Raw genomic sequence first — 27,176 nt, 5'->3', positions numbered from 1 at the left:
GACGACCATCAGACCACCCGATTCCAACTCACCCTGGAGATTCAAAGCGTTCGAGCCAGCCGCTGGTCTCTCTGACCCCCTTCACCATGGCCGATGGCAGGCATCACCATGGCCGGCGGGCGCCAACCACCGATGCCTTCGATGCAGCCCAACTCACCAACGCTTTTGAGCAACTGATGCGCCACAAGAGATTCGACCGTCTGGTAGAGAAGAACCGGTCTCGTTCTCGCACGCAATCCCCGTCGCCATCGCCCTTTCGGTCGCAACCTCCTCATCCCTCGCAAGCACCTCCAACGCCAACACCACCACCACCACAGTCGCAACCCCCATCGCCATCACTACGGAATCTCCCCGTCGTTCCTCATCCCCCGCAAGATCAAAACGGATTAAAATTTCGAAATCTACTGCACGTCCTGTCCGTGACGCCAACAAAGTACGAAAACCCCGGTCTCCTGGACGAAGCTCTTGCCATGATTCCCCTCGACAAGCTGTATTCGGAAGCGGACGAGGAGAGTCAAATAATCCAGGCGCAAGCACGAAGCCTCAGGAGAAAGCCCGAATGGGGCTACCAGGACTGCGTCATTAGGGCATTATTAAGGTATGTCAACAACCACCTTTTTTTTTTTTTTTTTTTCTTTCTTCCTCCGCATTTAAGTTCGGCCCTGACTAACTAAACTTTCCATATGTAGATGGTTCAAGCGGTCTTTCTTCCAATGGGTCAACAATCCTCCCTGCTCGCGTTGCACATTGCCGACGATTGCCCGCGGTCGAGCCCCTCCTACGCAGGACGAGGCCGCCCGCGGAGCCACTCGAGTCGAATTATACCAATGTGCAGACCAAAACTGTCTCGCCTACGAGCGATTCCCCCGCTACTCCGACGTATGGCAATTGCTACAAACCAGGCGAGGCCGTGTAGGAGAGTGGGCAAACTGCTTCAGCATGTTCTGCCGAGCACTTGGTGGGCGTGTACGCTGGGTGTGGAATTCGGAGGATTACGTGTGGACGGAGGTCTATTCCGAGCACCAGCGACGCTGGATCCATGTAGATGCATGCGAAGAGACGTGGGATCAGCCTCGCCTCTATGCTGAAGGTTTGTCTTGCGCTGCCATTGCTTCTTTTTTTGGGTTTATGTGCTAATCTTGTTATAGGATGGGGTCGCAAAATGTCCTACTGTGTTGCATTTTCCATTGACGGCGCCACGGATGTCACCCGCCGATATGTTCGAAGCCCTGCTAAACACGGAGCGCACCGAGCGCGTGTCTCGGAAGAGGTGCTTGTGTGGGTTATTCAAGAAATCCGAAAAATGCGCCGTGAAGGTCGATCGAAGGAGGAGCAGCGACGATTGTTCAAGGAAGATGAGCGCGAAGAACGGGAACTACGCATGTACACTGTCTGCTCCCTCGCCGCCGAATTGAACAACCTTGCACTCAACCCCTCGACCACCCGATCGGACGATGTGAAGAGGCCACAGCAAACGGTCGACACGCCCGCGGCTTGGGCCAACAACCGTCAACGATCAGGCCATTCTGGCCCAGATGGATCACAGGGCGACCGATAATGTGGTTGAAGCACGAAACTTTTAGTCACCTACCCATCGCGGTCGGAACACCTCAGAGCCGAGCCAGGTGGTGAAGTCTGCCCCGCCAGCCTTTCACCGCTTCGCCTACTGAAGGCACTGTCCGACCGATTAAAACACGAAAAATCTGGCTGAAGCGTGCGATGTGTAACCACTTGATGATCACGCTTATGGCTGGGCCTCAGCTCATCATCGAATTTTGTACCATCGAACCCACCAAGCTCTGCACCTGTTATTTGGGGGATGCCAATTCTATTCGAATTCGCAGATGAACACGATAACATGGAGCATCCATTCTCAGCTATGACCCGAGTCGCATAAACGCAGTTGACTCGAGGTTTTCAGCGTGGACTTTCACCACAACGCATAACTCAAAACTCATATCTTTACAAACTCATCTTTACAAACTCATCTTTACGGTCTCTCTACCATTTCCTTATTGTGATGATACCTCATTCTCATTTCTCATTGGTCTCATTCAGTCTCTGAATCATTTCTTTTTTTTTTTTCCTTCTCTTATCACCACTTCAAACTCATGGTTACATGGCATACGACATTTACTTGCAAAATGCACAATATAATCGGTCATCATCTCATGGTTGGGTTTCGGCATGGGATAGGGGCGCACAGCGATATATTTTGGTTTTTACACTTTTTATAATCCGTGGTGGACCATCATCATTCCTTCACCTTCAATTTCCGTTTTGTTTTTGTTGTATCTGCACTATACCTGGAAGCCATTTTGAATTTCAGGCGCTGCAGTCCATAGCCAAGAAAATACGTGGACAACAATACATACAGTTGATACAGACATGAAAAATTGGCCCCGACCATAACAACCCTTAGTGGGGCAGACCCTGAGTGCCGGCGTGTCTGCCACTGATTCAGGTTTAATTGCGATGGGCGATCCTGCGCCAAACTGTCTCACCTCGACCCTCAGGCGGATTCAGGCACCCTCATTCTTTAGTGTAGTCTACTCGAGCGAAGAATAACCTTGAGCTGGCTAACATCTCAACCCAGCTGAAGGACGGAAGCAGCGCACACTGAATATTCACCTGCATGCTGAATACCAGAATGAAATAATACGCTGAATTGACTTCGCCCGCCTTCCCCGCGTTCCCACCAGTCACAACCCGCCCTGATTGGCGCGCCCTCTTCCTATAAATAAACAACAACCACACAGCGTCTTTTTTGGGATTAGTGCACCCGAGTCTGGTCCAGCCTTTCAAGGCTGTATTGCTTTTTCGAAGTTCGAACTTGTTCAATCACACCTCAGGCTTTTCAGGCTTGTCGGGTGCACGGATCAAGACCATCCGAGGCCCCGAGCCCGCGAGACCCGGGGATCGACAGGGCTTCGCACGCGTCCTCCAGTCTGTCTCATTACGAACACGGGGCTACTGGAGTACTGGTTTTCTGGGTCAGGGGTCGTGGACTTGGACTGGCCTGGTGGTGACTGGGAAGTGGGAACTGGAGACTGGAGACTGGAATGAGATTTCCATCTTCATCCAGCTGACTTGAAGAGTTTGTTCCTTGTGGAAGTGATTGGGCGAGACAATTGGAATTGGTTATTAGAATGCTTGTTGATCGTTTTGAATCTTGGAAATCTTGGAATGAGCGTCAATCACATCTACGTAGTCGGGTCTAGTCTCCTGTAACAGCGTCCTAACCAAGCAATTCCTGGGTCGGTCTGCGTAGCCTACGTAGTCTTCCCCTTTCGTCGTTTCTCCACGAGATGGTGGACCGTTGCAACTTGCATGACAACTCAGTATAGTAGTACGTACCCGTGTCTTAGTCTCAGTTCCCCGCGGTGGACTGGTGGACTGGTGGACTGACGTGGACCCTGGACAGTGACACCAACACCGACACTGGCAGTGGACAGCGGCTCGTGTCTCAACTCTTTCAATAGTCAGGGCGCAACTCCACCTGGTATTCTATTCCTCGGTTGTTCTTTTCCTCGGTAGACTGTATGGGAACGCCCAAAGCGTACCGGCCAGTGGCAGGCCTTCTAGGTACGTAAAGTAGGGTTACCGTTCTGCCGGGTGCTTTTGCTCGTCTCTTTTAAGACAGCCATTGTCTTAATGGGTGCAAGGACTATAGGATATATGTGGGATCGATTGCCGGATTTATTTCTGGTTTCATTACCTATGGTTAGTTAGTGGCCTGGCTGGCTCAGGTTAGGGCATTTTTGCAGTATCAAACAACCATTATCTTCAGAATTTATTCTTTCTTTACTCCTTATAAGCACCATTGATTCTCTACTTATAGGAATAATGTTTCCTCGTCAAGTATCTCACTATCTATATCCAGCGAGGTTGTGCTAGGTATTTGTCACATAACTCGATTACTTCACAGGGGCTACCAAGGACATATGCCTCGCCGCCAAAAATGCCCGACTGCATTTATTAAGTAGCCTGCACCACACAATCAATCCCCCTCTTCTTTAAATCGCTATCAATGTTGCGAATCTCCTTAACATAATACGGCTGCCTCGGCAGATGCAGCTGCCACTTCTGTCTTAGATGCAAGCTGCGCAACGGCTCTAGAAACACAGGGAGTTTCTCGACGGGTTCGCTGAACCAGCTTCCGCTTAAATGCAGGGTGAATGACTGCAGGCTCTTCATACGGGAGACAGCGCAGCAGGTATCGATCCATTGCTGGCGTCCTGCAGAGAAATATACCGACTTGACGGGGTCTTTGCTTGGTAGCCAGTGGCCCGGGAAGGCCCAGCTGAGCTCGACTACGCGGATGGAGTCCCAGAGGTCTGCGGGGATTGTGGGATGGAGGTAAGTGAGTGACCAGGTGCTGCTGAACTCGAAGGTGTTGAGAGTATATAGGAGGTGGATTGATTCCGAGTAGCTGGGATGGTTAGCTTGGCCATAGATAGGTATGGAGAGTTGGCTTGCTGCTTACATCTGTTTGCATGTCAACAGAAGAGCAAGAAGGCCGCTGCCCGGGATATGCGGCCGTGACTCCTTGCAACAAGACGGAGGTAGCCCGCCGCGGCAGATATCGCAGGCCTCCAAGGCCGGACAGACAATATGGCCCATCCGTCTATCAGCCCGCTGGATAATGTGGATGCGCATGCCGCCGAGGACTTGCTCCCAGACCATGACCCGCAGTTCTGGGGAGAGCGTTGCGAGCAGCGAGCTCTGCAGCTGGATGTCCCAGCACAGATTTGTCTCGGACTGTCTCGTTTGCGACTGACTTTGACTAGAGAGTGCGCTCTGTCTCCGGGGGCGGGGGAGGGCCGCAGGTTTATTGTCTTGGGTTGTTTGATTAGTATGTCGTGTCCGACTTCCTTGCTCATGAGGCCCGAGACAATGAAGCGAAAGGAAACAGAGACAGACTTTGGTACCGATGGGCTAGTACATCCTCCCAGGAGAACACGCCCTGTTTTATTCGTGCCATGGCTATACTGTGGTGGGGTTCAGCTCGGAGATGGAGTGTTGGCGTTAATAAACCATTTTGAAGTCGCGATCAAGTCGAGCAGAAGATAAGAGCGGTATATTTGAGAGCCAGGCTCAGACCGATATTTGGAAAGACAAGAAGTCGCAATCACGCAAGACGCACGAGTTGGAGAAGTTGGCAACGTTGTTTGTGGCTGTGAGGAGGGGATGCGTGACCTGCAGGGATGCTTGAGCGCAGAATCGGGAGATGCGACAGGAGAGGGGAAACACGTCTAATAAAGCGGCCATGGTGAGAAAGAAGGTAGATTAGAAGAGTCGGTGAAGGTCTTGAACTGGCCGGGCAGTGGTTGTCTTTTAAATCCGGGGAGAGATAAGATAGCACTGGTGATTGTTGCTAGACTGCTAGTGCTCTGGGGAATTGCTCCTCATTGATTGCTTTGGCAGAGATAGCCGGCCAAAACCGGAGTCAGGGTCGCCCCGGGCCGTCCCGACTGATAAGTCTACCAAGAGGGAAAACAGGCATGCGAGATCGTTGTAATGGACTTTTATCATTGAAACTGGTAGACATCGCAAAGTTACTGTAAGCGAGTGAATACTAGATGGATCCCAAAACGAATAACAATGAATGGCAGAATAGGCAGCCTTATAGATATGCCGGGGAAGTAGGAGTGGGAGTACTGGAACCAGTCTGAGTAGGAGCAGCAGAAGAACCGCCTGAGCCACCTCCCAAGGTATTAGTCGGACAGGGGGCCTTCAATCCCTCCGACAGCAACTCAAGCCCCGTCGAGTCAAGCTGGTCAACAGTCGACTCAGGCGGTACAACCCCAACGTACGCATTGAAGTTGTAGATGCCGCAAATACACTCGCCCACGATGTCCTTCAAGCTGGTGTCAGACGAAACTGTCTCGCCATTGCGGACAATCGAGAAAGTCTGCTTCCCAACGCCCATCTTCGCAGCAAAGGCGCCCGCTCCGGCTTCTGCCTCGAAGCTCTCCTCATTGTCGCCGGATGTGACCTGGATTGTAGCAGGTGATTTGAGCAGCGAGACGACGAAGACCTCATCCTGCATGACATCGTATCCATCGGGTCGGCCGCGGAAGAAGTTCCCTGTCGAGTTGTCAGGGTTTCCACCCATCGTGGTGTCGGTTGCGTCGCACTCGACGTCCTTGGGCGTGGGCCGGTACCAGTAAATCAGCTTCTCATCCTGGATATACTCGTCGGGCGATGTCTGGCCTGCTTTGTACGCGGCGATGAAAGGACGGGACATCTCCAGCCAGCCACCGTGCGGCCTGAAGCAGTCAGTCTCAGAAACTATAGAGTCAGTTGGTGCGAGGAAACTCACATATCCATTACCCACTTCGAAGCTCCATCATCGGTGTGAGGCGACGACAGAGGCCCGATGTAGTGCGACTCGCCATAGTCGTTCCAAGTGATGATTTCCACAAACCGGGGACCCAGCTCCAGTATCTCTCGCCAGCGATTGTACCACAGCAGGTCGCCAGGGAACACCCAGTTCTTGCTATACGACACCTCGCCTCCGAAGTGTGTGTAGAACCAGCCAGATGCAGCTATCCTTGTTAGTCTGGCGCATTAAAATACCATGGACACGCTTACGGGCAAGGTAGGGCTTCTCTCCCAGGGCATCTGTATACGCCTGGTCCCCATCCGCAACAGTCACATTGGCTCCCTCCTTCGGTGCCTTGTTGTTGCCATCATTATCCCAAGCCATCCAATTCAGAGCGCTGTCCACATCATTAAAGTCTCCGTTGCCGGGTTCGTAGTTCGGCGCCCAGAAGATGTCCGTGCCAGCACTAGACTTGATCGTCGCCACGTCGACGCCATCCCCAGCAAACGAAGAGACGAATACCTTGTTATCAACCTTCAGCTGTGCCGGCTTGTCCGCGTACTCTGCGATCTTGGACCCGACGGCCGCTGCCTGGTCGGTTGTGTACCAGTTGAAGTCGAACGAGATGAAGACCTTCATGTCGTTATTTGCGGCGGACTCGTAGGCATAGCCTAGCTGGGCGTCGGTGGACTCGTCCATGCCGATATTCAGTGCGAATGCGTCAATTCCGAGGTCTTTTGCTTGCTGCATGTCGGCGTCATAGTCGGAGGCGCTTTGGCGGTTACCTGAAATGCCAACCTTGTTTCCTATTAGCTGCGCTCTGTTTGTCATGGGCTCAAGGGCTTCTCTGCTGGGCTTACCATGAAATGACAGAATACGAGTCTACCAGTGTCAGTTTCATTGGTTTGCCGCACGTTCTTGTGAGTATTTGGGGTGTTGAGCTGTGGAAACGCTGCGGCGCTTGCCGCTAGGGCTAGGACGAGGGTCTTCAGATGCATCATCTAGGGCTGTCAGCTACCTCGTTCAACTATAAACCACAGCTCAGCAGTTCCAAGTGAAAAGTAAAGTCAACATATTAGCAACGAGAATCTGAATTAACGGGCAACAATGGGGGATATATCTATACAACCGTCTCCTGGACGAACTAGCCCCCAAGCCATGAAACCGTCCGAAGGAACAGGGACAGCAACACGAAATGCACCAAACGAACAGGGAAGTAGACATAAACTTACCTTCTCTGAGTAGCATCGACTTTACCGCATTTGTATATACAGTTGTCAATCCAAAACCACCGCCTCGGTTGTCCCTTTTATATCGAGGCCTCCCTACCCTGAACCTCTCCCACACTACCCCAGCAGCCAGGATATTTACCACACCACATTCTAACCGCCATTACGAAATCTCCGTTATTCCATTAGGCCAACCAGAAGAGATGGTGCCCGAAATCGTCGTCTCGTCACACCCCTTCGACTTGACCTCCCAGGCCCCCAAGACTCCTCACAACCCGAAAACTGCAGATCAATCCCAGATCTAAGGGGACTCTCCACACCTGGTAAGCACCGTGTTGAAGACTCTCTTCAAGAGAGGCTGTCAGGTGCAATCAGCAGTGCTCATCAGCGAGTAACATCAGAGGTCACATTGCACGGAAGGATCCTGATGGATCTGCGTTTTAGGCTGGGCCGGGGGGAAGGAGTTAACCCCTGGCGTTTCTGAAGGCTGGCCAATGCCCCAATGGGCAGGGATTATGGATGACTGTCTAACATTGGGGACTTGTTACATGTGATGGTGTTGAGTTGGGTTGGTAAGAGACGTTATTGTGCGGTCACTTACTCCCTCTGCTCCGGGGAGTATACACTTACTCAATGCCAACGCTAGTAGTAGAACCACAGTTACTTACTGCTGATCTTAATAAAGACTTTATTCTTCTTGAAACTCCGTCTTCGTCTTTTAGTGCAACCTCAATAGATATCCCGGCATAGTCGCAATCACAACCTCCTATCTAAACCATGCATACTCACACCATCAAGAGTCAAGAACCTCCTCCAAATTCATCATCAGCTTACATTTACACTACACCAACTTCCCTGTATCTCGACAAGCTCAACTGCCAATAGCCACGCGATCCCATCACCAGACCCAACAAGTCGAGATTCCAGCCGCCTCCTCCCACCACTCACACTCCAGCATGGCTCACCCTCGTCAACGCCGTTTGAGATCTAAAGAATCAACATAAGCAGTCCTCATCTCCACTCTCAACTATATGTCTTGCCTTGTCTATGGGTGATAAATAGAATAGTTGTTGGAGAACCCAATGGATATCCCACAATCACCTCAGATCCTCAGTACCAGTCAAATGAAATCCCCCGCTACAACCCACAGGAATCAAGTCTCTGGGTCTCAAATCCCGGCAGGGTACAGATTCAGGCTTAGATTCAGATTCACCCATGGTGACCATTATTGGTTCTCGTCACGCGCCGCAGCCACCAGTCAGTGTAGAGCGTGTCCGGCCGCCGGCGGCACTTTAGCGCTGTGTGACGATGGGCAATTGGGCTGCCGCATCATTCATGTTTCAACGCCTGGTTGAGGGGGAGAGGGAGATTGGGAGTGATAATGTGAATGAGAATTCGTCTGTAATGTCCCTAGCATGTGATGGGGTGGGAGTGGCTTGGACTGCGGTTGTGTTTCTAATGGCCGTCCTGACTTTTATTTCATTGATACTACCGAATAAAGAGGTGGGGGGTTGGAAAGAATTACCGCAGGTTTTTTTTTATCTGGGCTCCTTTATGGGCCTGTTATGCTTCATTTGGTAAAGAGGATGAGGTTTCAACTCGGTGATTGTGTCTTATGCGGCCGGACAGTATAGGCAAGACGATGAGGCGTCATGACCTTGGGATTCATTATTTTTTGTCTGCCTGAACAGATAGTGGATAGAATTCGTTGGACAGAAATTAGTACTTTGAAGAATCACAGTTATCATTCAGTTTGATCGCCCAAAAGAGGATGACTAGTCTACCACCGAGAATCGATCATTCTATCAGGATTGCAGCGGTGGCGATCTACAATTACGGGATACAGTAACTAAAACTAAAGCAGATGCAGTGGATGCGATTACATTGTTACACCACGGCGAATGCCGACACGTAGCTCACTGAGCTGCTGTGGATGTCGTCCTTGATGTCCTTGCTGCGCTCATACCGAGCAAAGTGGAACTTCCCCTTCACGCCGTCCTGCGCCCCGGCCGCTTCGATGGCGGCCATTATGACGCCTATGGGGTGCCGGCCGCAGACCGTATTGCCTGTCTTCTCAAGTATATCTGTGAACTTCGCGGTCTTTCCGGTGGCGATTGCTGCCATGGTTGCGATGTCGAAGGCGGAGATGCTCTCGTGGATCTTGGGTTCTTCTCTCCGTATGCGGTCTTTATGCTGGAGGTGATGGCCCGCACAGGCGACCTCGATTCTGTCTTCTATGTCGCTCACACTGTCGTCTGGTTGGGGCAATTCATCCGACGATAACGGCAGTCTTGGCCCCGGCTTGGGAGCTTGCGGGACGTAGTATGTGTAACGGAAGCTGTCCAGACCCCAGTGGCAAAAGTCTGAGCTGATGACAAAGGCATTGGCTGGGTCTTGTAGATATGGGGCAAGCAATTCCCCAAAGGCACCTTCTGTCGTTGTCGAGGTGCTCCCCACTAGAATGGGTACTAGTGGGGGGTACTCTGCAGTTGACTTGTTGGGGTGTTGCAGCTGCAGAAGGCGATGAATGTAGGGGAGGTGAAGCTCGATACTATGTTCGGTTTCATCGACAGACCGAGACATGGCTTCGAACTTGATGGTTGAGCCATCGGGCTTGACAGCTGAGGTTGAGCGGAGTTGGTCAATAAGCTCGGTGTCAAGCGGGAGAGGGTCGTCAGATAGCGGGGTATAGTAGCCGGTCAGTTTGGGGAGAGCAAGACTCGTGAAATAACGATGATGCGATGGTCCAAGAATGAAGATTCGCTTCCTGAAAAATAATGGTTTTAGATGTGAAGGGAGATTATCGAGATGGGAACGGCTCACGCATTGGACAGATCCAGGGACCGGTAGGCGTAGGCGGCACAAGGCCCGGAGTACGCATATCCTGCATGTCTAGATACTCAGGGATCAGTCTATGGGCTTTTGCATAGGCTCTTGCCAATACATACGGAGCAATGACTATACGTGCCCCAGACACTGGCAGAGAGCCCAACCCCTCGATGCTGTCAGGTACCTGAGCTAGCCATTGATCAAGCTGGCTCGTGAGGGTACGGCGGTCGCCCGAGTACCAAGAACCAGAATGCGAGGCAGCTCTAGAGCTCATTATGCAGTTCTTAGTAAGTACTAGAAATATATAGCCCAATACGGATGTTTTGGTGGAAGTCAAGTAACAGACTGAGGGATGTTTGCTGAGGGGAGAAGCGGGGAAGACAAGTGCTGCTGGTCATGGCTCAATGACAAAGATCCAACATACCGAGACATCCGTCAACGGATTCAGTTTGAATTGAGTTAATTACTAACATGGAAGAGCTATTTTATTTAGAGACAACGGTTGTTTTTATTTTCAAATTACATGCATCTGCTAATAAAGAGCCTGAAAAATTGAACAACCGGAAGAGTAGATCCTCTCTTCTAGCGCTATATATATCCCCGCACTGCCGATGTCATCAACTATACAGGCCTCTATTCCACTTAATCGGCAATAAAACCACCAAACAAACTCCAAAAAAATATCCAGCTAGATAAATTAATTACTTTTCATTCAATGAACTCTCTGTGATTATTTTGTGGTGTTTACTGTATGGCTGGGCGCAATTAAACCTGATGGGGAATAGTGCATATTTTGCGTACTGCGACGCCAGCACGCGTGGATTCCTCACGCGCATTCCGACCTCAAACCCCCAAATTCCTCCTCCAACCTCCACTCAAAGTTCAATTTAAACTCTCACAACCAGTCCTCCGTCCTTCTCAGAATACTTACCTATTCTGCTCCAATTGCCTCTACACACGATTAAATCTACCAGGCAAAAAAACTTAATTCACTCAACTCGCCTCCATCCGCTCAGATTTACCATGTCTCTCAAGCGCAAGGCTTCGTTCCCAAGCATTGCATCTCCGCAATCTGCTCAGGGCTTCATCGGTCTGCCATCTATGGATGACAGCCCCAGACATCTCCACTGTCGCACAAGGAAGCGCGTGAGAAATGACCGCCCCGATGACCAAACCGTATATCGTAAGACAACCAACGAAGCTCAACGTTTTCAAGCGGCATGCTGACCTAGGAAACAGAAAACACTCTCCGCTTGCTGTTCACAGCCCAGCAACAAGCCCAGCAGGTTTCTACCCCACCGGCAAATCAAGATGAGGACATGGAAACAGACACCCCAGCCCCTGCCGCCGACAGCCGTCAACAGATATTGCTTCAATTCTTTCGTCCTGCCCAAACTACTCGCCAGCTCTGTCCTTCCACGCCCATAAGCCAATTCTCGAGCGAAGTCTTGCAAGGTGGGAACGTCTTCCCGCAAGGCCCCGGCTTTGGCGGCGCCTCGCCACTCACCTCGAAAGACGGCGACGCGATGACACTCGCTCCTCAACCCGTTGACCGAGACATGGACATCGATATGGAAACGGAGAGTAACGAGTCAAGCCCCGCGCCCAGGCAGTGGACAGGGCCCGTTGGATGGATGTGATGTGTCTACGAGCCGGTTTGCTCGATATTATACTTGCTCTATACCCTGGTCCCACGAATGCGGACCCCATGTCTTGCTGTTTTCCCCTCTTACTTTTTTTGGAGCGTTATGTTTGACCCAGGTGCCAGTGATTGCTGGCGATCATTAGCGGTGCTGTGGTCCCTCTTATACGGTGCTTCGCTTGTTCTGAAGCCCTTCCTTGGCGAATTAAGCTACTGAGTGAGTGTCAAATTGTGACACGGCCGTGTACATATTTAATGTGTTGAGTTCCTAACGGGTTAAATCCGTTCCCCTGTCTGTACAGCTTCTCACAATATAGCGGGGCAGATAATTATACCAAAACTTTGTACTTGATCGGCATCGTAAGCTCAAGGTCAATACTCTGGAGACTAGAGTTCAAATATTAGGGCATAAAATTAATCAATGCTCAGCCAACATGAGAAATTCTCAGTCTCGCAGTCATAGACGCGGACATCTTCCGATTATATAATGGCGTCATATGCGGGGAGCTCAACCAAGCTCACGAGATTTATGCCTGATAATTTAGGCATCAATGAGCGGGCAGCCATCTCAAAAGCATTTTAACAAAGAACGCAACGCGATCATTGCTCGAACCACCAACGCGCCAGCCCACAACGCACCGGTCCAGCCAAAGCGCCAGAACAAAGGTTCATCCAATCCCAGACCCAGGTCTAGACTTGATCGAACACCCAATCGACGGCTATCCAGATATCCAGCAGGCCAGCTCTCGCAGAACAGTCCAGATCGCCAGCTTCCCCCGTTGCTTTGTACCGAGCCTACCTATTCAGGCCAGAGCCAAAAAAAAGAAACCATCTCCAGACAACACGGTTTTATTGGTAGAAGGCAAGACACAATGGATGAAATCCAGGCCGTTCGATATCTGGAATCTCTGATCGGCCAGACACTGCGAGTGCACGCGACAGACTCGCGGGTTTTCGTGGGCGTGTTTAAGTGTACAGATGCGGTAAGCCAGACGTTGAAGTTGCCCATCACTTGCCCCATTGCCATGCATTGAGGGGGGAAGCAACAAGTTCATAGCTCACGAGCTTGTTTACTGATTCGTTCCCTCGGCGCAATAGGATCGGAATGTCATTCTCGCCAACACTCACGAGTATCGCCATCCAACGCCGGCTGCTGTTCGAGATGCAGCCGCGGCCCTGAATACGGCACCTGAGAGCCCAGAAGAGTCCCAGAAGCTAAAATTAAATATGACGAGTCGATTTATTGGTCTTGTGGTCGTGCCCGGCCAACATATCACGAGCATCGAGTTGGAGGAGATCCAGACCCCGCAATCATGATGGTGGCGGTGTTCAGCTACAATTTTCGACACGATCTACCTCAGTGGCGAACTCTAATGATTATGATTATGTCTTTCTCTCTTTTTATTTCTAAAGCCGTCCGTTTCTTTGCTTTTTCCCAAGTGCCTGCTTCCAGGGTCGTGTTTCGTTGACAGATGTGGCATGCATTATTCACGTGGGGAATTGGGATAATGACTGTGGTTCAGGGAATCGACCTGAAGTATGGATTGATAGCAACCTGTTGCTACCACCCTTTTCATATGTGGGCGCCCTGCAAGAGGAGGCTCAAGTCTGCCCTGACTGGATATTCTGCGGTCCATTGTCCACTTTCGATGAGGCGCCAAGATCTAGATGCGAGGACTGAGTCCTGTTGCAACGTGGTGAGTGTGGGAGTGACGAAACAGATAAGGCTGCGTTATCTTGGCGCAGAAACTGGCCCTTGGCAGCATCAACCATAGCCCTGATTCAACTGGACTGAGTTCGGAGATAAACTGGCGGTGTTCCTGCAGTTCAAGGAGGGCACAACTTGGTGGGTCCGAGTACTCCCTCATTGTTTGACTAGGCTTCACTACTGGTTATTACTGCGGCATTACTCCTCGGCGCCGACCCAGAAACGGACGCCCAGGAAGAAGAAAAACAGGGAAAAGAGGACGGAATAAGCAAAGGTACCACGGGGGATTTTGATCTTAAATTGTGCGACCTCAGCCACGACGAGTGGCCATGCGAGGTTCGGGTATCTTCGGAGTTCACCGAGGGCTGACCATCGCTCTATGGCCTCAGTCAGCGACGGGGTTTGTTTCCCACACAGAGAAAAGCTGTGGGATCTCGACGGACGGGGTTGTGAGATGGAGAACCTATAAGATTGCACATGCAACCGAAGCCAAGACCCGATGAGGGGAAGATGAGAGGATGACTGGATTCTGGGAGTCTGTGCTGGGGACGGGCCCTCGCGAGGTACAGGTTTTAGTGACTCAGATGCTTCAATAAGCATAGAATAGGCGTTTTAGAGGCATCCTAGACAATATAAAAAAGGAAACAAGCAAAAAGCGTGAGGCGGGCGTTTGGTTCCGTAGTCTATAAAACTAGCTCTGGCCGGCTCGTGCTCCGCGCTGAGGTCATGACAATATCGATCGGCAGCAGTGTCTGAAATTGGCCTCTGGGCAGCAGTAACCGTTCTCCATCAACAGCACAGGTACTTTCTTATAATTGCACGCCGGCCTGGTAGCGACCCATCCGGACTGATCTCCAGGCATCCACATAGTCAACAGTCTCCGGCCCCGGCCCGACTTTGATCCGAGACTCGGTGACAGCCCACCCAACGGCAGTAGCGGTGGCCTTGCAGCAATCGAGACCGTCACTCTCACGAATCAAACCGCTTGTCTTGCGGCCCTGGAGGCAAACTGTCTGGACTAAAAGCTATCTGCCCATCTCGTCGCTCTTCCTGTCGACTCTCTGTCTCTGCTTAACTGCTCCTGTCCTTTCCTCCCTCCGTGTGCTCTCGGTACGTCTGCCCCTCCCTTCCCTGCCGTCTGCCGTCCTCCACATAATGACGCATCGCGGACGGCTCCTCTGATCGATCCCCGTCACCCAACTCCGCAAACTCCAGTCCCAGTCTCACAGCTGTGCAATTCAAATCCCTCATACTGCCCCTCTCCCCTCCACTCCGCAACAGGCCGTCTCATGATTATTGCTTCACTGCCTCGTTGCTAACCGTTTCGTCTCCAGAAGCGATTTGTCCGCAAATCGGAGCTTTGCCATCGGTCGATCCGAGCTCTTGGTGGCTTGTAAGCTGAGATGCTATCCCTCTCTCCTTCCGCCTCCATTTATTCCAGCATCAAGTTCGCGAAGTGAATCGGCTCTTTTCTTTCCATCTCTTCGTCCTTACTTCTCGTCAAATAGACCTTCGCCACGGTCGCCCGTGCTTGCTGTCGTTTTCGTCCAACGTCGGGTTCAGCGCGCATCGGATTCTTCGCACGTCGAGCAATTATCTCCGCATTTCCCGCGGAATTCCATCGCCCTTTATATAATCTCAGCCCTCTGCCTAGCAAAGTTACGGCCAAGACGCCCCTAGCATTCCAGAAGCTCAGTGGTTCTTACTCGAACCTATACCGTTCTTCGAGCGTGAGGGTCAGATCTTGGCAGATATCTCCTTGCAGAAATGGGTCAATCTCATTCCAAGGGCAACTCTGGCCCTGGGGATTCGCTACAGTCGTACCCATCTTTCTCCAAATCTGATACCAAAGAGTCCCTCCGATCCTTTCGAGGGTCGATCCGGTCGAAGATTCGAAATACTGACAGTCCCCGTGCGTCTACGTCCGCGCTGTCCTCGGATGACAAGTCAGATGCAGGCTCCGTGAAGTCTTTCGGGAGTAGGCGCAGCTCCACAAACTTCAGTCGGCCTGCATCAGCCGACTCTGCATCTCAATCTCCCACAGATGCTCCGGATCCACCTCCCTCTCCTACCATGTCAACCAGCTTGAAACGAGGGCACCAAGATGTAAATGCCATGAAGCAGAGTGGTGAGGTTGACCATGTCTCGGATGCTCCGCCGTCCACTGCGCCACCGCCGGGGGCTCAAGCTAAAGTGGGAGAATCCATTCTTATCAAACGCGAGGATCAGTCGAATCCGATTCTAGATTTTATCATGAAGACCCCGCTTCACTCTGATGCATCCTCGTCTCCGGGCATGGGAATGGGCGCACTCAAGTCCATCGACCTCGATGATATGATTACTCGTCTTCTCGATGCCGGTTACTCGACCAAGGTCACAAAGACCGTCTGTTTGAAAAATGCGGAAATTGTGGCCATTTGCACTGCCGCACGAGAGCTGTTCCTCACTCAACCTGCTCTGCTGGAATTATCAGCACCCGTGAAGATTGTCGGAGATGTTCATGGCCAGTACACGGATCTTATCAGATTGTTCGAGATGTGCGGCTTCCCACCAGCTTCCAACTACCTCTTTTTGGGTGATTACGTGGATCGTGGGAAGCAAAGCTTGGAGACCATTCTTCTCCTGCTTTGTTATAAACTTAAATTCCCCGAGAACTTTTTCCTCTTGCGCGGTAATCACGAATGTGCGAACGTGACTCGGGTGTACGGCTTCTATGACGAGTGCAAACGGCGCTGCAATATCAAGATCTGGAAAACCTTTGTCGACACCTTCAACTGCCTACCTATCGCTGCTACTGTGGCTGGCAAGATTTTCTGCGTTCATGGTGGCCTTTCGCCGAGTCTCTCTCATATGGATGATATCCGTGGGATTGCCCGCCCGACTGACGTTCCCGACTATGGGCTGCTCAACGACTTGCTCTGGAGTGACCCTGCCGATATGGAAGAAGATTGGGAGCCCAATGAGCGCGGAGTCAGCTACTGCTTCAATAAGAACGTTATTATGAACTTCTTACAGCGTCATGACTTTGACCTAGTCTGTCGTGCCCATATGGTTGTTGAGGACGGCTATGAATTCTACCAGGACCGGATCTTGGTAACGGTGTTTTCTGCGCCTAACGTGAGTACTTTACCGCTGCCATTTTGAATCTACTTACTGACCATGATGTAGTATTGTGGGGAATTCGATAATTGGGGTGCCATTATGTCCGTCTCTGGCGAATTGTTATGTAGCTTCGAGTTGTTGAAGCCCTTGGACTCTGCAGCACTGAAGAGTCATATTAAGAAGGGACGGAAAGAGCGGAACAGCCTGCTCAACAGTCCTGTAAGTTGATTCTCACCTGTCCTTCTTTCTGCCAAGCATAAGCACCGCTTCTCGTGTGACGCTGCCGAGACTCTCGTGCTCGTTTTGCACTGCAGTGCTTTTGTCGCTCGTGCAATTTGCTTTTTTGCCTCTCGCTTTCAGCGTATAGCTTGCTAACTCCCTCAAGCCCGCTGTCGTATCGGCCCAAAGCTATTAAAACATCGCAGTGAATGCTTGCCAAAGCGTCTACCATATGTCACCATCCACGCGATCTGGAACTCCCCATCCAGTGGTTGGTCATGCCATAATCCGCGTAGTCAACATTCATTATTAGACTGGCGGGTCAAACTTGGCGTTGGTACTTATACCGCGCCACGTCCATCTGTCAATGTGGGTGTCCGACGGGTGGGGTGGAAACGATTGCAATCCTCAATTGCAACACGACGAAACGGGGTCTTCGACCAGAAGCCGTGCCGCTCCTTATAATCCCAGCCTGCCAATACGGGACGTGGCAGGTCCTTCGGGGTCGACATTACTAAAACGTTGCATGAGATACCCCGTGTCCACGTAACGGCAACTATTACAGTGTAAGGATCTGAGAGATTGATATCTTTTCATTATACAAACTTGCTTTCATACGAGGAATGTCTCAAAAGCGAGCATATGCCATTGATTATGGAACGAATAGGTCGGAGTTGTTCTTGTGTTGCCGGTTATCTTTTTTATTTTTCTCGTGATTTCTCTATTTGTTCAACGGCCGAGTTTTCTGTTTAATGATATACAAATGCGCGCGTTTCATCAGGTCGGTGGCCTGCAGCAGGGGTTACTTTCTCCTCATTGACATCTCAACTCATCGGACTGAAGGATAAATTGCCTTCGCTTCTCTTAGATAAGAACTTGGGCACACCAAAAAACAATATCTCATTATCCTCCTTCACCTCGCTCTTTACCTCCTTCAGGCTCGTAGCTGCAAGATGCATCTAATTCGCTGGGACAACTGAAGGCCAGCGTAACACACCGTCTTGGCCTCCCAGTCTGACCCAAAATCCTATATCCCCCTATCTTGAGTACTACCTTCATGTCTCGAATCTGCACTGTACCCCCTAGGCAGCACTGGGTAGTCAAATTCTAGATCCTCGCCACCCAAGCGGAAGGAGGAAACCTGAACTCGACTAATATCACAAGCAAGGGATCCACCGTATCGATAGTCCATATAGTATAGTGGCCAGTCTAGTTTAAGAGCAAGGTTCTAGATCAAGGCCAATGTCACTTTTAAATTGAAATCAAGGTCAAAATCTATACAATGCAATGTAACATAGCAGCATATCCTGTTCGCCAATGAAGATGGTAATAAATAACATGAATGAAACTGAACTGATGGATCCCCCGATTCTCAACCTTTCCTTTCTATCGGATCTAACATCGTTCCTTTCTTTCTTGGGTTGTTTGTTTGTACAGCGTCGAATGGCATACATTAGGAGCTAGCGTAGCATGGACAGCTGTGCGGATATCGAGAGAAATAGAGGTGTATATGCAAAAAAAAAAAAAAAGGAGGTAGCCAAGAAGGAAGAAATCCTCGCCCTCGCTTTACTCGTACTCACGCACATAGCGATCCGGAAGGTCAACATCCCACATCGGCCGTTCGATGACAGCGACCTCTAAGCCAGTATTAGCATTGCCGTCACGGTCCTCATCCGACTCAGTTTCGGCATCGGTAGCGCTCAGCGGGACGATTCCTAGAATCCCACGATACTTGTACGTATACCACCACTTGCGGGACGGTGCGGAGGATTTGGCGACCTGATTGTCTGTACCGTTTGTCTTTGTAGAAGTAGTGCCATTGGTGGCGTTATTATTCTCCCTCCGCAGCCGCGCGAGCCGGGCATCGTTGTCTTCCTCCTCTTCCTCTTCCTCGTCGTCGGTTGCGCGCTCACGCTCTTTCTCAAGCGACACCCATTCACCCTGCGATGCGTCAGGCCCAACGAAGGCGCGGGCCTTGGTGTCGAAGAAAACATTTGTCTCGGTGAGGGGGATTTTATCACCTGCGCCCGTATTGTGCTTTTTATTCTTCTTCCCCGTTCCCGCAGCATCTTCAGCAGCCTCGTCGCGTTTCCGCTTCTGCGAAGCAGACTGTTTCTGTTTCTTTGTTAGGGCCTGCGAGTTTTCTGCTTCTGCGGCTTTGTTTTCGGCGGTTGCGGCGGCGTCGAGTTCCTCTGTGCTTGGGAAATCGTGCTTGAGGTCGAACATCCACAGCCAGGAGGTGCCGTAGAGCCAAAGGCGCTCCCGGGTGGGATCGGAGAGGTCCCAGAGGCAGCCCATTGCGCGGTCCTTGACGCCTTTGAAGTCCATTGGGAGGAAGGCCTTGGGGTTGCGCCTGGACCATTCGGAGAGTTTACCCTCGAGGGCGTCGAGCTCGACGAGTTGGTGCTCTGTTGTAAGGGCCATGAGGCGGGATTCTTCCTCTGCGGTGCCGTTGGTTAGGAGGGAGCGGCTTGTTGTTGGAGGTCTGAAGGAGAGGAGGGCGACGCTGGATTTGAGACGGGGGATCGGGGATTCTGCGGCGATGGCGCGCCAGCGCTCGCCTTCTAGAATTGGGGAGTCATCCTCATCGTCAGAGTCAGATTCTTCATCGGATTCTGACGCACGGTTCTTGGATTTGGGTTCTTCGTCAGCGGCTTGTTCGAGAGTCCAGGTGTCGATGCAGCCGGAGATATCGCCCGAGGCTAGGATCTTGCTGTTGTGCGAGAAGACAACACATCGGACTGTTCGCTCGTAGTTGCCCAGGGTGCCGTGTGAGATGTTCTCGAACCGAGCGTGGCGAGGCGCTCTGTGGAGGTTGACTAGTTGGGGAAAGACCTGGGGTTTCTCCTGAGCCGACGAAGCGGGTTGTATCCTTGCGAGAGAGATGTCGCTGTTAGGGCGGACAATGCAGAGCCACCGGCTGTCTGGGGAGACTGTTACGAGCCGACCGCCAGTTTCGGAGACCGAGGTAGGGATCTCGAGCTTTTGTACACGCAGTGTTCCTCGCTCGTCACCTTTGCGCCGTCTTACGGAGAAAACCTTGATGCTAGATACCGTAGCTATAACGAGGATCTTTCCGTCATTGGAGAGCGTCGCAGATGTGATGTTTTCTTCGCCCTGTATCGGAAAAGACCGTCAGAATCCATGTACACAATAATTTGGGAACTTGTGTTTCCTTACCTGGATCAGAACTTTTCCAACCAGCCGATGTCTTTGCCCATCAGGGACTTCGTGTACTGAAGTAGGTCCACGAGACACCTTCCAGATGTTGACCTCTCTATCCCAGAAGCTCATTACTAATCTAGAAGAGGGCGACGAAACGACCGGAGGTACTTGGGGAAGGCTTTGGAGGTTTCGGTGGTGCTCTTTTCCGAATTCTCGTAGGGGTAGAACGACGGGGTTAGCATCAGGTCCTGTTTGCAGTTAGCTACCGTTGGGCGCAATAAGATGGTAATATATAAGTGTCATACCTCCAGAAACCACGACACTGAGGTTTTTTGTCTCGTAGACAGCAAACGTCTTCACATCGTGGGTGTGATACCTCCGATGCGTCATCTCCACCCATCGGCTGCTCTTATCGCCCTTCTCACCAGGCTGCTTTCTGTAGACGACTGTGCGCTGGTCGGCACCACCGCTGACAACCGTCTCTCCGTCCGCGCTGACCGCAATATCCAGAGTATCCGCCAAATGGCTATGTAGCCGCTGGATAAGCGAATAGTTCTTGGCATCCCAGAACCGCACTTCGCCAGCAGAGTCACCAGACACGATAGTCCCATCAGGCAAACATTTCACGGACCAAACCAGCAACTCCTTGGACCCGCCCGTAGGACCCTTGCCCAAACTAATCGTCCTGAGAATCTGCCCATTGCGAATATCAAAGACCCGGATCGAGCTATCCGCATAACCTGCAACAATTGTATTCCGGTTCTGAAACGTAACACTCAAAACCCGCGGCTTCTTCGTCGACGGCCTCAACGTCTTCAGAAACCGCATATCATCATCCGCAGTCGACATCAACACAATCGATCCATCCGCACACCCCGCTGCCAAATGTTGCCCCGTGAACTCCCCCTCCGCCGCCGGAATCGGCTTGTTGTCCCGTCCCTTCGCGGCTTGCCACCGCGGCTGCGCCGCAAGACACCACATCTCTCCATAGTTCCCACTCGAGTGGCGCTTCGGCCGCCCCTGCTCGAGATCCCACTCCGTCACCGTCGTCGAATACCCGATGCTGAACAGGCGCAGGCGGCCCGCAACTTTCTGCCCATCCGGCCCTGGCTCTGGCGGATCCAACGTCCAGACTAGACCCTCGATGCTGCGGTCTTTTCCGCCGCGGAGGACTGTCTCCTGGAACCAGGCGCCGCGCGCGGGGTTCCAGATTTCGATGTCGCCGTTGGCGCGCCCGACTGCTAGGCGGAGGGTAGGGACGCCCTTCCCGCCGAGCCCGATGGACGGGGGATGGGAGAATGCGAGCGCATTGATGGCTTGTGGGTTGTACGGCACGAAGCGGCAGCGGTGGATATCCATTATGCGTCGTTTATCGTGTTAAACAAACTTCTGTGAGGGGTTTTGGGGGAGGAGAGGTTCGGCGACGAGGACCGTTGGTTTTGCGGTGTCCCACGCTCAGGTGGATGCGATGAAGTTGTATTGAGAGAAAATACGGTACTCTGGCTCGAAGCAAAGAGCCTACCGCTATGCAGACATTCCGATGAAAGTATACGGAGGTTAGGTGGGTTTGGATTGAAGCTCGTCCGGTCGATTGTTGGACTCGGCGGTATTCTACTTTTTTTTCTTGATACAAATTTTAGCGTCTGCGGAGGTTCCACCCGGAGCTCCAGGTCACGTGAGCGATGGCCAAAGTGATGGAACACGGTTCTCTTTGAACCACGTTCTGTCTGAGGAAGTCTACTTGGACCTACGAGTATGTCTGATGCCCGAGAGGCTGCGATGGTCAGGTCCTTTTTGAGACGATGCCCCTTGAGGTCAGTGGTACCTCGGACCAAGTCAGCAAACGATTCGTCCAAGTCACGCAAAGTACAAGAGACCCTCGAATTCTATTGCTAATTGTTCCCTCACTTTCTCTACAGTTGTTGGCCGTAATTTTTCACCGAGCATCACCGCCACCACACAGCGCTGGTTATCCCAAAAGTTACAACTCGTCCATCGCGTGCGCGCGTTTTCAAGAGCAAGCGGGCATGACTCGCATGAAAGCAGCCCATCCGGCGGCATGCACCTGACCTATGAGAGTCTGTGGAACAAGATAAGCAGCGGCCAGCAGCGACAGCCAACCAGTCCGGACTGTTGCATTGCAGTCCGTTCACAATCATATAATAAGCTTCAGACTTGACAACACAGTGGATGGGAGACTGTCTCTAGGCGTCTCATTGAGGCGTGGAGGACAATTGCATGGGTGCCAAGTTAAAATAGCGTACGGGGATCCGTCTTCTTACACCCACTGTCCTCTGGAGGAAGAGCTGCATCGATGGAAGCAGACGCGCAGGGATTGGGTATCAGAAACTGATGAAAACAGGAATTCGGTAAGATACGAGTTGGACCTCGATGTCGCGAAGACGAATATCAATGCGTCTTGCGAAGGAAGCGTGACAGACATATGCACGTCGAGTGTGTGGTCCAGAATTCGATGCCTGAAAGGCTGCCACGTCAGTCAGACCCCAGTCGCAATTGTGCCATCGCGGCTTGCGGTTTGGGCTAAATATGCCGCCCTTGAAGGTAAACGGCCTGATAGGGCGAGAATGTCACGATTCCGCAGGGATAAAATTCCCGCAGGAGGGGCTGCTATTCTGCACCCAGGAATTGCAGAGGCTGAAAATAGGAGAGGCTGGTCATTGACTGCACCGCGTTATGCATGCTCCCAGCAGCATCCGCGACGCACCGTGTGAGTGGCAAGGACTGTCTTGCCGAGTGGCTTGAGGCTTGCAAGTTCAGCTGAATCGACGACTCGATCGTCGGTCCGGGTGCGGGGTATTTCGAGATGAGCCGCGTTGGGCGTCACCACGACCTGTGTGCTTCACCATTGTTGTCTTGCGCTGTAGTTTTCGCGGCACATCAATGCGGGCGTTGGCTTCGGAGCTGGTGTAAAGTAGGTAGATGGATATCTTACTCTTGAGTCTTGACTCGACGTCCAGTTACAATACTGCGCACCAATTGTGTCCGTTCGCCACAAAGCAAGCCTGAAGGGGTAAAACCTTGTGCTGTGGGTGATTAAACGGTGGCAAGTCACGGGCATCTCGTCGAATTAGTGAGTTTGGATAAAGGTTTCATTGGCCTTGATCGACAAGACGAACGTGGGCAGCCCAAGGCAGAATGCTCGAAATTGATGATGCTCTATATATAGGTGTTGGCCGGCGTCTCACGATGACAAGTCCAATCAAACATCATTGCTCGTGGGAGGCCTGTCTCTCGTATCATTTCAAAGCTAGCGGCCTATATCCTTGCTGCAGTTACTCGAGTTTGAGAATAAACGCGACGGCCTTCCAAGCATTGCGCGAGCAGAGGTGTAAGATATTGCCAAATGGAGACCGTGAGAATGGCGATCTCGAACATACTCTAGACCAAACAAGTAGTGGTCGCGACTTCGCATGAAAGATGCCACTCGCGTGCCGTGTCAAACTTGAATCAAGATAGAGTTACGGGGTCCCGGTTAGAGCTGCGATGCCGACAGAGATCATCGCAGGTGCTCCCCCAAGCCTTGGGCGGTGCATGTGATGGCAGGCGCTGGCAGTGTTTGAAGTATTGGGCGACGCTCCTATCGGCTACTACGTATAGTTCAATAATGGCGAGACGAATCCTTGGTTCAGGAGGTGGCTGATGCGACGATTCAGCTCGCCTCGCACACACAAAACTTGCTGGTCAAGGAGGAGTTTGCCGATTCGCAATCGCAATCTCGCAACCGAAGCCAGCCCATAGTCGCATCGATCAGAGGAACGAGTTCGGACTTGGGGTGTCACTGTGTCAGTAGTGAGACGGCTGACAGTGCCTTGGAAGGATTGACAGTCTTGCGCGTTCCAAGTGATGGGCCAGGCTTCCTTGGATTGGATTTCGGCCAGCCGGGATCCCCTCGACTGAACTGGAGAAAGGCCCAGGATTAGTTCAAAAACTGGGAACAAACACGCCAGATTAGCAATAAGCGCGATTGACTTTAACGCGATCCTCGAATCAACGCGCGTAAAGGACTTTTCTGAGTCGCTGCCAAGGGCCGCGGATAAGGCTTTTGATCCCGGTCGTTATGTCATTCTTCTATGAGGCCCCGGGCCCCTTATAGAAATGCGGGCGAAGAGTGGACTGTCCTGAGCGGCAGCGGGACAGCGCTCAATTGATAGCCAAGGTATGCTCAGGATGCCTCAAACGACGGTATATGTTGATGAAGCAAGTGGCAATTCACAAACATGAAGGAAGACCCTGCAATACCCCGAGGGAGAGCTGAAAGAGGCTTTAATGAAGATTGTTGATCTGTGATTGCAAAAGGCCAGAACGGGGCGCGCTGAAAGCCCGAAACGTGGGACGCGAGTCAATCAATGACGCCATGGATCTGGTACGGTTCTCTGGGCGCAGGATCTATCGATTCGATCAACTCGCGAGCCAAACTTTTGGTCGATAATCTCCGGCGACCGATGGGACCTGTGCGGAGCCACAATTGGACTAATAACGATGCAATTCGCGTGTTCGCTTGCGCCGAGTTCCCGGGCTTGGGACTGAACACCCAGGCGCAGAGCAGGAATCATCGTCCTGAGCGTCACTGTGTCTGTGAGTGAGAGGCGGAGGCCTGCGTTCTATGGGGTGAGGTGGAGTCGTTTATTTACGCTACAGCCGGCCCGCTTGATTTCTATTTAGCCCCTTGGGGTATTTTACCTGTACTTTTGTAAGGCTGTTATTTTGCCGGTCCTGGTCATGTATGTATGAATTACTTACTTACCACTGTCTTCCATTACCTGCTTCAAAGGCGACTTTGACTCCATTAGACCCATCCAAGGCTGTCAACTCGCGCAGAACCATCAAGAAGACGCTGAAAAGCCCTCAATCCACGGTTAGGCGTCTCCGCAGTTCCGGTGAGGCTAAAAAATCTTTTTTTTACCAGGAGGGTCTCTGTGTCACTTTTCGCCCAACGGTCAGAAGTCAGAAGTCAGAAGTGACGCCGAAGTTCGAACGGAGGGGCTGGAAAAGTGAGATGAAACTGAGACCCGACCCAGGGGGCAAAGGCAAATTCACAGTCTGATTACAGTGGCCCCTATTGGCTGGAACGAACTCAATCTCATGATGAGGTTTGTTCGACACGCGCTTAATTCGCAGAGACAAGCTTCTTTCAGGCTGTTAAGTTGAAGATAGCGCAGGGTTGAAGGTTCCCTCGACCCCTTCAGACAGCTCCTCAAACAGTTCGTCAACCGAATCGTTCTGCCGATATCCAACCCCTCGTCGTCTACCACAACCGGGCCTTGACTTTGAGAAACCGTAGTGGATCATCAGGACAATTCTCGTTACTGTTACTAACAGGGCTGCCCAGTCGTGACTAGTTAGCTAATTCAGGAGATGTGCTCCGGTCTCCATACAAGACGAGAAAGATGAAGAGTTACTGCTAACTTACTGTACAGAGTGCAAACAAACGATCATTGACTATAGTAGTTATTACCAGACCCAGACACAACACATCACACTGGGCAGTCACTTTAAATGATGTCAAGAGTGGCAACGACTATCTTCTGATAGCTGAACCTGCTGAACCTCGCAGCGATACTAGCAAACAGTATTCCATAGAGCCTTAAACAATTGACATATCAAAAAATAGCAACGTATCCAAAAAACCGGGTTCCTATGCACCGTACAACCCCCGGGAGGCTGTTCCGTAATCCTTCTAGAAGCCTTCCATTTTCAGACCTCCGTCCTTCTCTCGGTTTCCACTCGGCCCACCCGCGAATTTTTTTTCTTTGCATACCTGCTGCAGTAGTCCGGATAGTGAACGCCGAATGGAGTCAGGCTTGCTTAATGGGGAGATTGGACTACGTAAAATTGGTAGGGAGGTCGAGTTCTCTCCCGTTCCTTCCGGGCCCGCGAGTGTTGTTGTGGTACGTTGTGGGATATGAATCTTGGCTCTTGGAGAGAGGGATAATCACGGAGATGAGATCTCCAAGTCCAAGACGACGGCCTGCCTGAGGCGCGCTGGGCCGTCTCAGAATGTCAAAGTACTCGTAATTTGATGTTCATCAGATGTTCATCATTATTGTTTAACTGCCGTGACAGCGAACGACGTGGCTAGAGAGCGGCGAGGAACTTGACCGAAATGCGAACAAGTGAATCTTCCAGGCACTTCAGGATCCGCAGTGGGCTGCAGGAGTGCGCAGTAATCTCGGGTCCGAATGCGGTGTCCTTGGCCGTATGAGTATCAAAGCCCAGCAAATTTCGTTGAAATAATGGCGACTGCAGTTCGGCTTACCCTTGCAGGTATTAGTGAGGTATCGATGCGAGTTACACACGCTCAGCCTGAATACAGGTATTCAATCTGCCTTCCAATGTCTTAGAACGAAATTAAACTACGCAACGCAACGTACTCGGCACACAAGCACAGCGTAAGGGCGCCTGCAATGAAAATGAAAATCTGAAGGCTGGAGTTGGGCGACTGCAGGGACAATCGCAAGGAGATTTCGATCCAATTCATTTGATATCCAGCCCCTGCAGCAGGAAGGCCCGCGATCATGCAATAATGGCTGGGCTTTCGTTCGTTTGTTGGCTCGTCACTTCGTGCTGGCCTGCTTGGCCTCCCGATTCTCCACGAATACGAGTCACTTATGCGCAAAAGCCTGGAAATTAATATTGTAGGCTTGGAACATCCTTGTTCATTGTCCGAATTGTTTAACTGTTTGCCCCTGCGCCGTTAGTTCGCCAGTAGTATGTGATGAGTAAGCCCCCTTTGCAAAGCAGCCACTTGCCAGCAAATCTACATCGGAGATATTCCGTGGGATTGCCCAGGTGAGCGGAATCAAACAGCCGCCGTCCTGGTGGTTCTGGACATGGCGGCGTCACTCTTTGTCCTAGTCACAGAGCTAGCAACTCGCAATTCCACAAGGCAAAGCTGCAAAGATGGCCATTGAAGATCAACTCCGAAGTAAGGCG

The 27,176-nt window shown here is 51.6% G+C and overlaps 10 protein-coding genes across 10 annotated transcripts; 6 read left to right on the top strand and 4 right to left on the bottom strand.

The window, feature by feature from the left end:
- Positions 1 to 86: 86 nt before the first annotated feature.
- png1 (peptide-N4-(N-acetyl-beta-glucosaminyl)asparagine amidase) lies at positions 87 to 1,558 on the top strand (the record flags this gene model as incomplete). The annotated part of the gene is made up of 3 exons (XM_040817473.1): positions 87 to 598; positions 690 to 1,090; positions 1,149 to 1,558. The coding sequence occupies 3 exons, from the start codon at positions 87 to 89 to the stop codon at positions 1,556 to 1,558; spliced, it is 1,323 nt and encodes a 440-aa protein (XP_040668212.1).
- A 2,420-nt stretch (positions 1,559 to 3,978) lies between these two features.
- ASPVEDRAFT_53136 (uncharacterized protein) lies at positions 3,979 to 4,984 on the bottom strand (the record flags this gene model as incomplete). The annotated part of the gene is made up of 3 exons (XM_040814751.1): positions 3,979 to 4,432; positions 4,487 to 4,838; positions 4,924 to 4,984. 3 exons carry the CDS (start codon positions 4,982 to 4,984, stop codon positions 3,979 to 3,981), a joined length of 867 nt encoding a protein of 288 aa, XP_040668211.1.
- A 642-nt stretch (positions 4,985 to 5,626) lies between these two features.
- Positions 5,627 to 7,329, bottom strand: ASPVEDRAFT_131690 (glycoside hydrolase family 71 protein; the record flags this gene model as incomplete). Its single annotated transcript, XM_040806849.1, has 4 exons — positions 5,627 to 6,272; positions 6,326 to 6,551; positions 6,598 to 7,126; positions 7,189 to 7,329. 4 exons carry the CDS (start codon positions 7,327 to 7,329, stop codon positions 5,627 to 5,629), a joined length of 1,542 nt encoding a protein of 513 aa, XP_040668210.1.
- A 12-nt stretch (positions 7,330 to 7,341) lies between these two features.
- On the top strand, positions 7,342 to 8,251 carry ASPVEDRAFT_676782 (uncharacterized protein). The gene has a single exon (XM_040815957.1). The coding sequence runs from the start codon at positions 7,524 to 7,526 to the stop codon at positions 7,860 to 7,862; it is 339 nt and encodes a 112-aa protein (XP_040668209.1). The 5' UTR covers positions 7,342 to 7,523; the 3' UTR covers positions 7,863 to 8,251.
- Positions 8,252 to 9,112: 861 nt separating this feature from the next.
- ASPVEDRAFT_41952 (protein MEMO1) lies at positions 9,113 to 10,750 on the bottom strand. The gene is made up of 3 exons (XM_040812472.1): positions 10,506 to 10,750; positions 10,381 to 10,449; positions 9,113 to 10,324 (listed from the first exon to the last, which is right to left on the bottom strand). Exons 1-3 carry the CDS (start codon positions 10,658 to 10,660, stop codon positions 9,445 to 9,447), a joined length of 1,104 nt encoding a protein of 367 aa, XP_040668208.1. The 5' UTR covers positions 10,661 to 10,750; the 3' UTR covers positions 9,113 to 9,444.
- A 612-nt stretch (positions 10,751 to 11,362) lies between these two features.
- ASPVEDRAFT_41950 (uncharacterized protein) lies at positions 11,363 to 12,422 on the top strand. The gene is made up of 2 exons (XM_040812470.1): positions 11,363 to 11,569; positions 11,626 to 12,422. Exons 1-2 carry the CDS (start codon positions 11,410 to 11,412, stop codon positions 12,024 to 12,026), a joined length of 561 nt encoding a protein of 186 aa, XP_040668207.1. The 5' UTR covers positions 11,363 to 11,409; the 3' UTR covers positions 12,027 to 12,422.
- Positions 12,423 to 12,900: 478 nt separating this feature from the next.
- ASPVEDRAFT_132177 (LSM domain-containing protein) lies at positions 12,901 to 13,345 on the top strand (the record flags this gene model as incomplete). Its single annotated transcript, XM_040806893.1, has 2 exons — positions 12,901 to 13,011; positions 13,127 to 13,345. The coding sequence occupies 2 exons, from the start codon at positions 12,901 to 12,903 to the stop codon at positions 13,343 to 13,345; spliced, it is 330 nt and encodes a 109-aa protein (XP_040668206.1).
- Positions 13,282 to 13,869, top strand: ASPVEDRAFT_675068 (uncharacterized protein). The gene has a single exon (XM_040815952.1). The coding sequence runs from the start codon at positions 13,501 to 13,503 to the stop codon at positions 13,801 to 13,803; it is 303 nt and encodes a 100-aa protein (XP_040668205.1). The 5' UTR covers positions 13,282 to 13,500; the 3' UTR covers positions 13,804 to 13,869.
- A 1,536-nt stretch (positions 13,870 to 15,405) lies between these two features.
- On the top strand, positions 15,406 to 17,339 carry phzA (putative serine/threonine protein phosphatase). Its single transcript, XM_040815954.1, has 3 exons — positions 15,406 to 16,853; positions 16,905 to 17,057; positions 17,224 to 17,339. Exons 1-3 carry the CDS (start codon positions 15,504 to 15,506, stop codon positions 17,251 to 17,253), a joined length of 1,533 nt encoding a protein of 510 aa, XP_040668204.1. The 5' UTR covers positions 15,406 to 15,503; the 3' UTR covers positions 17,254 to 17,339.
- A 1,122-nt stretch (positions 17,340 to 18,461) lies between these two features.
- On the bottom strand, positions 18,462 to 21,311 carry ura7 (small subunit rRNA maturation protein UTP4). The gene is made up of 3 exons (XM_040812469.1): positions 20,528 to 21,311; positions 20,244 to 20,470; positions 18,462 to 20,180 (listed from the first exon to the last, which is right to left on the bottom strand). The coding sequence occupies exons 1-3, from the start codon at positions 21,201 to 21,203 to the stop codon at positions 18,624 to 18,626; spliced, it is 2,460 nt and encodes an 819-aa protein (XP_040668203.1). The 5' UTR covers positions 21,204 to 21,311; the 3' UTR covers positions 18,462 to 18,623.
- Positions 21,312 to 27,176: the final 5,865 nt, after the last annotated feature.

The sequence above is a fragment of the Aspergillus versicolor genome, assembly GCF_001890125.1.
Source record: "Aspergillus versicolor CBS 583.65 unplaced genomic scaffold ASPVEscaffold_5, whole genome shotgun sequence".
NCBI classification, from domain to species: Eukaryota; Fungi; Ascomycota; class Eurotiomycetes; order Eurotiales; family Aspergillaceae; genus Aspergillus; species Aspergillus versicolor.
The sequence above is the reverse complement of the archived record's forward strand: the minus strand, read 5'-3'. Positions and strand labels throughout refer to the sequence as shown.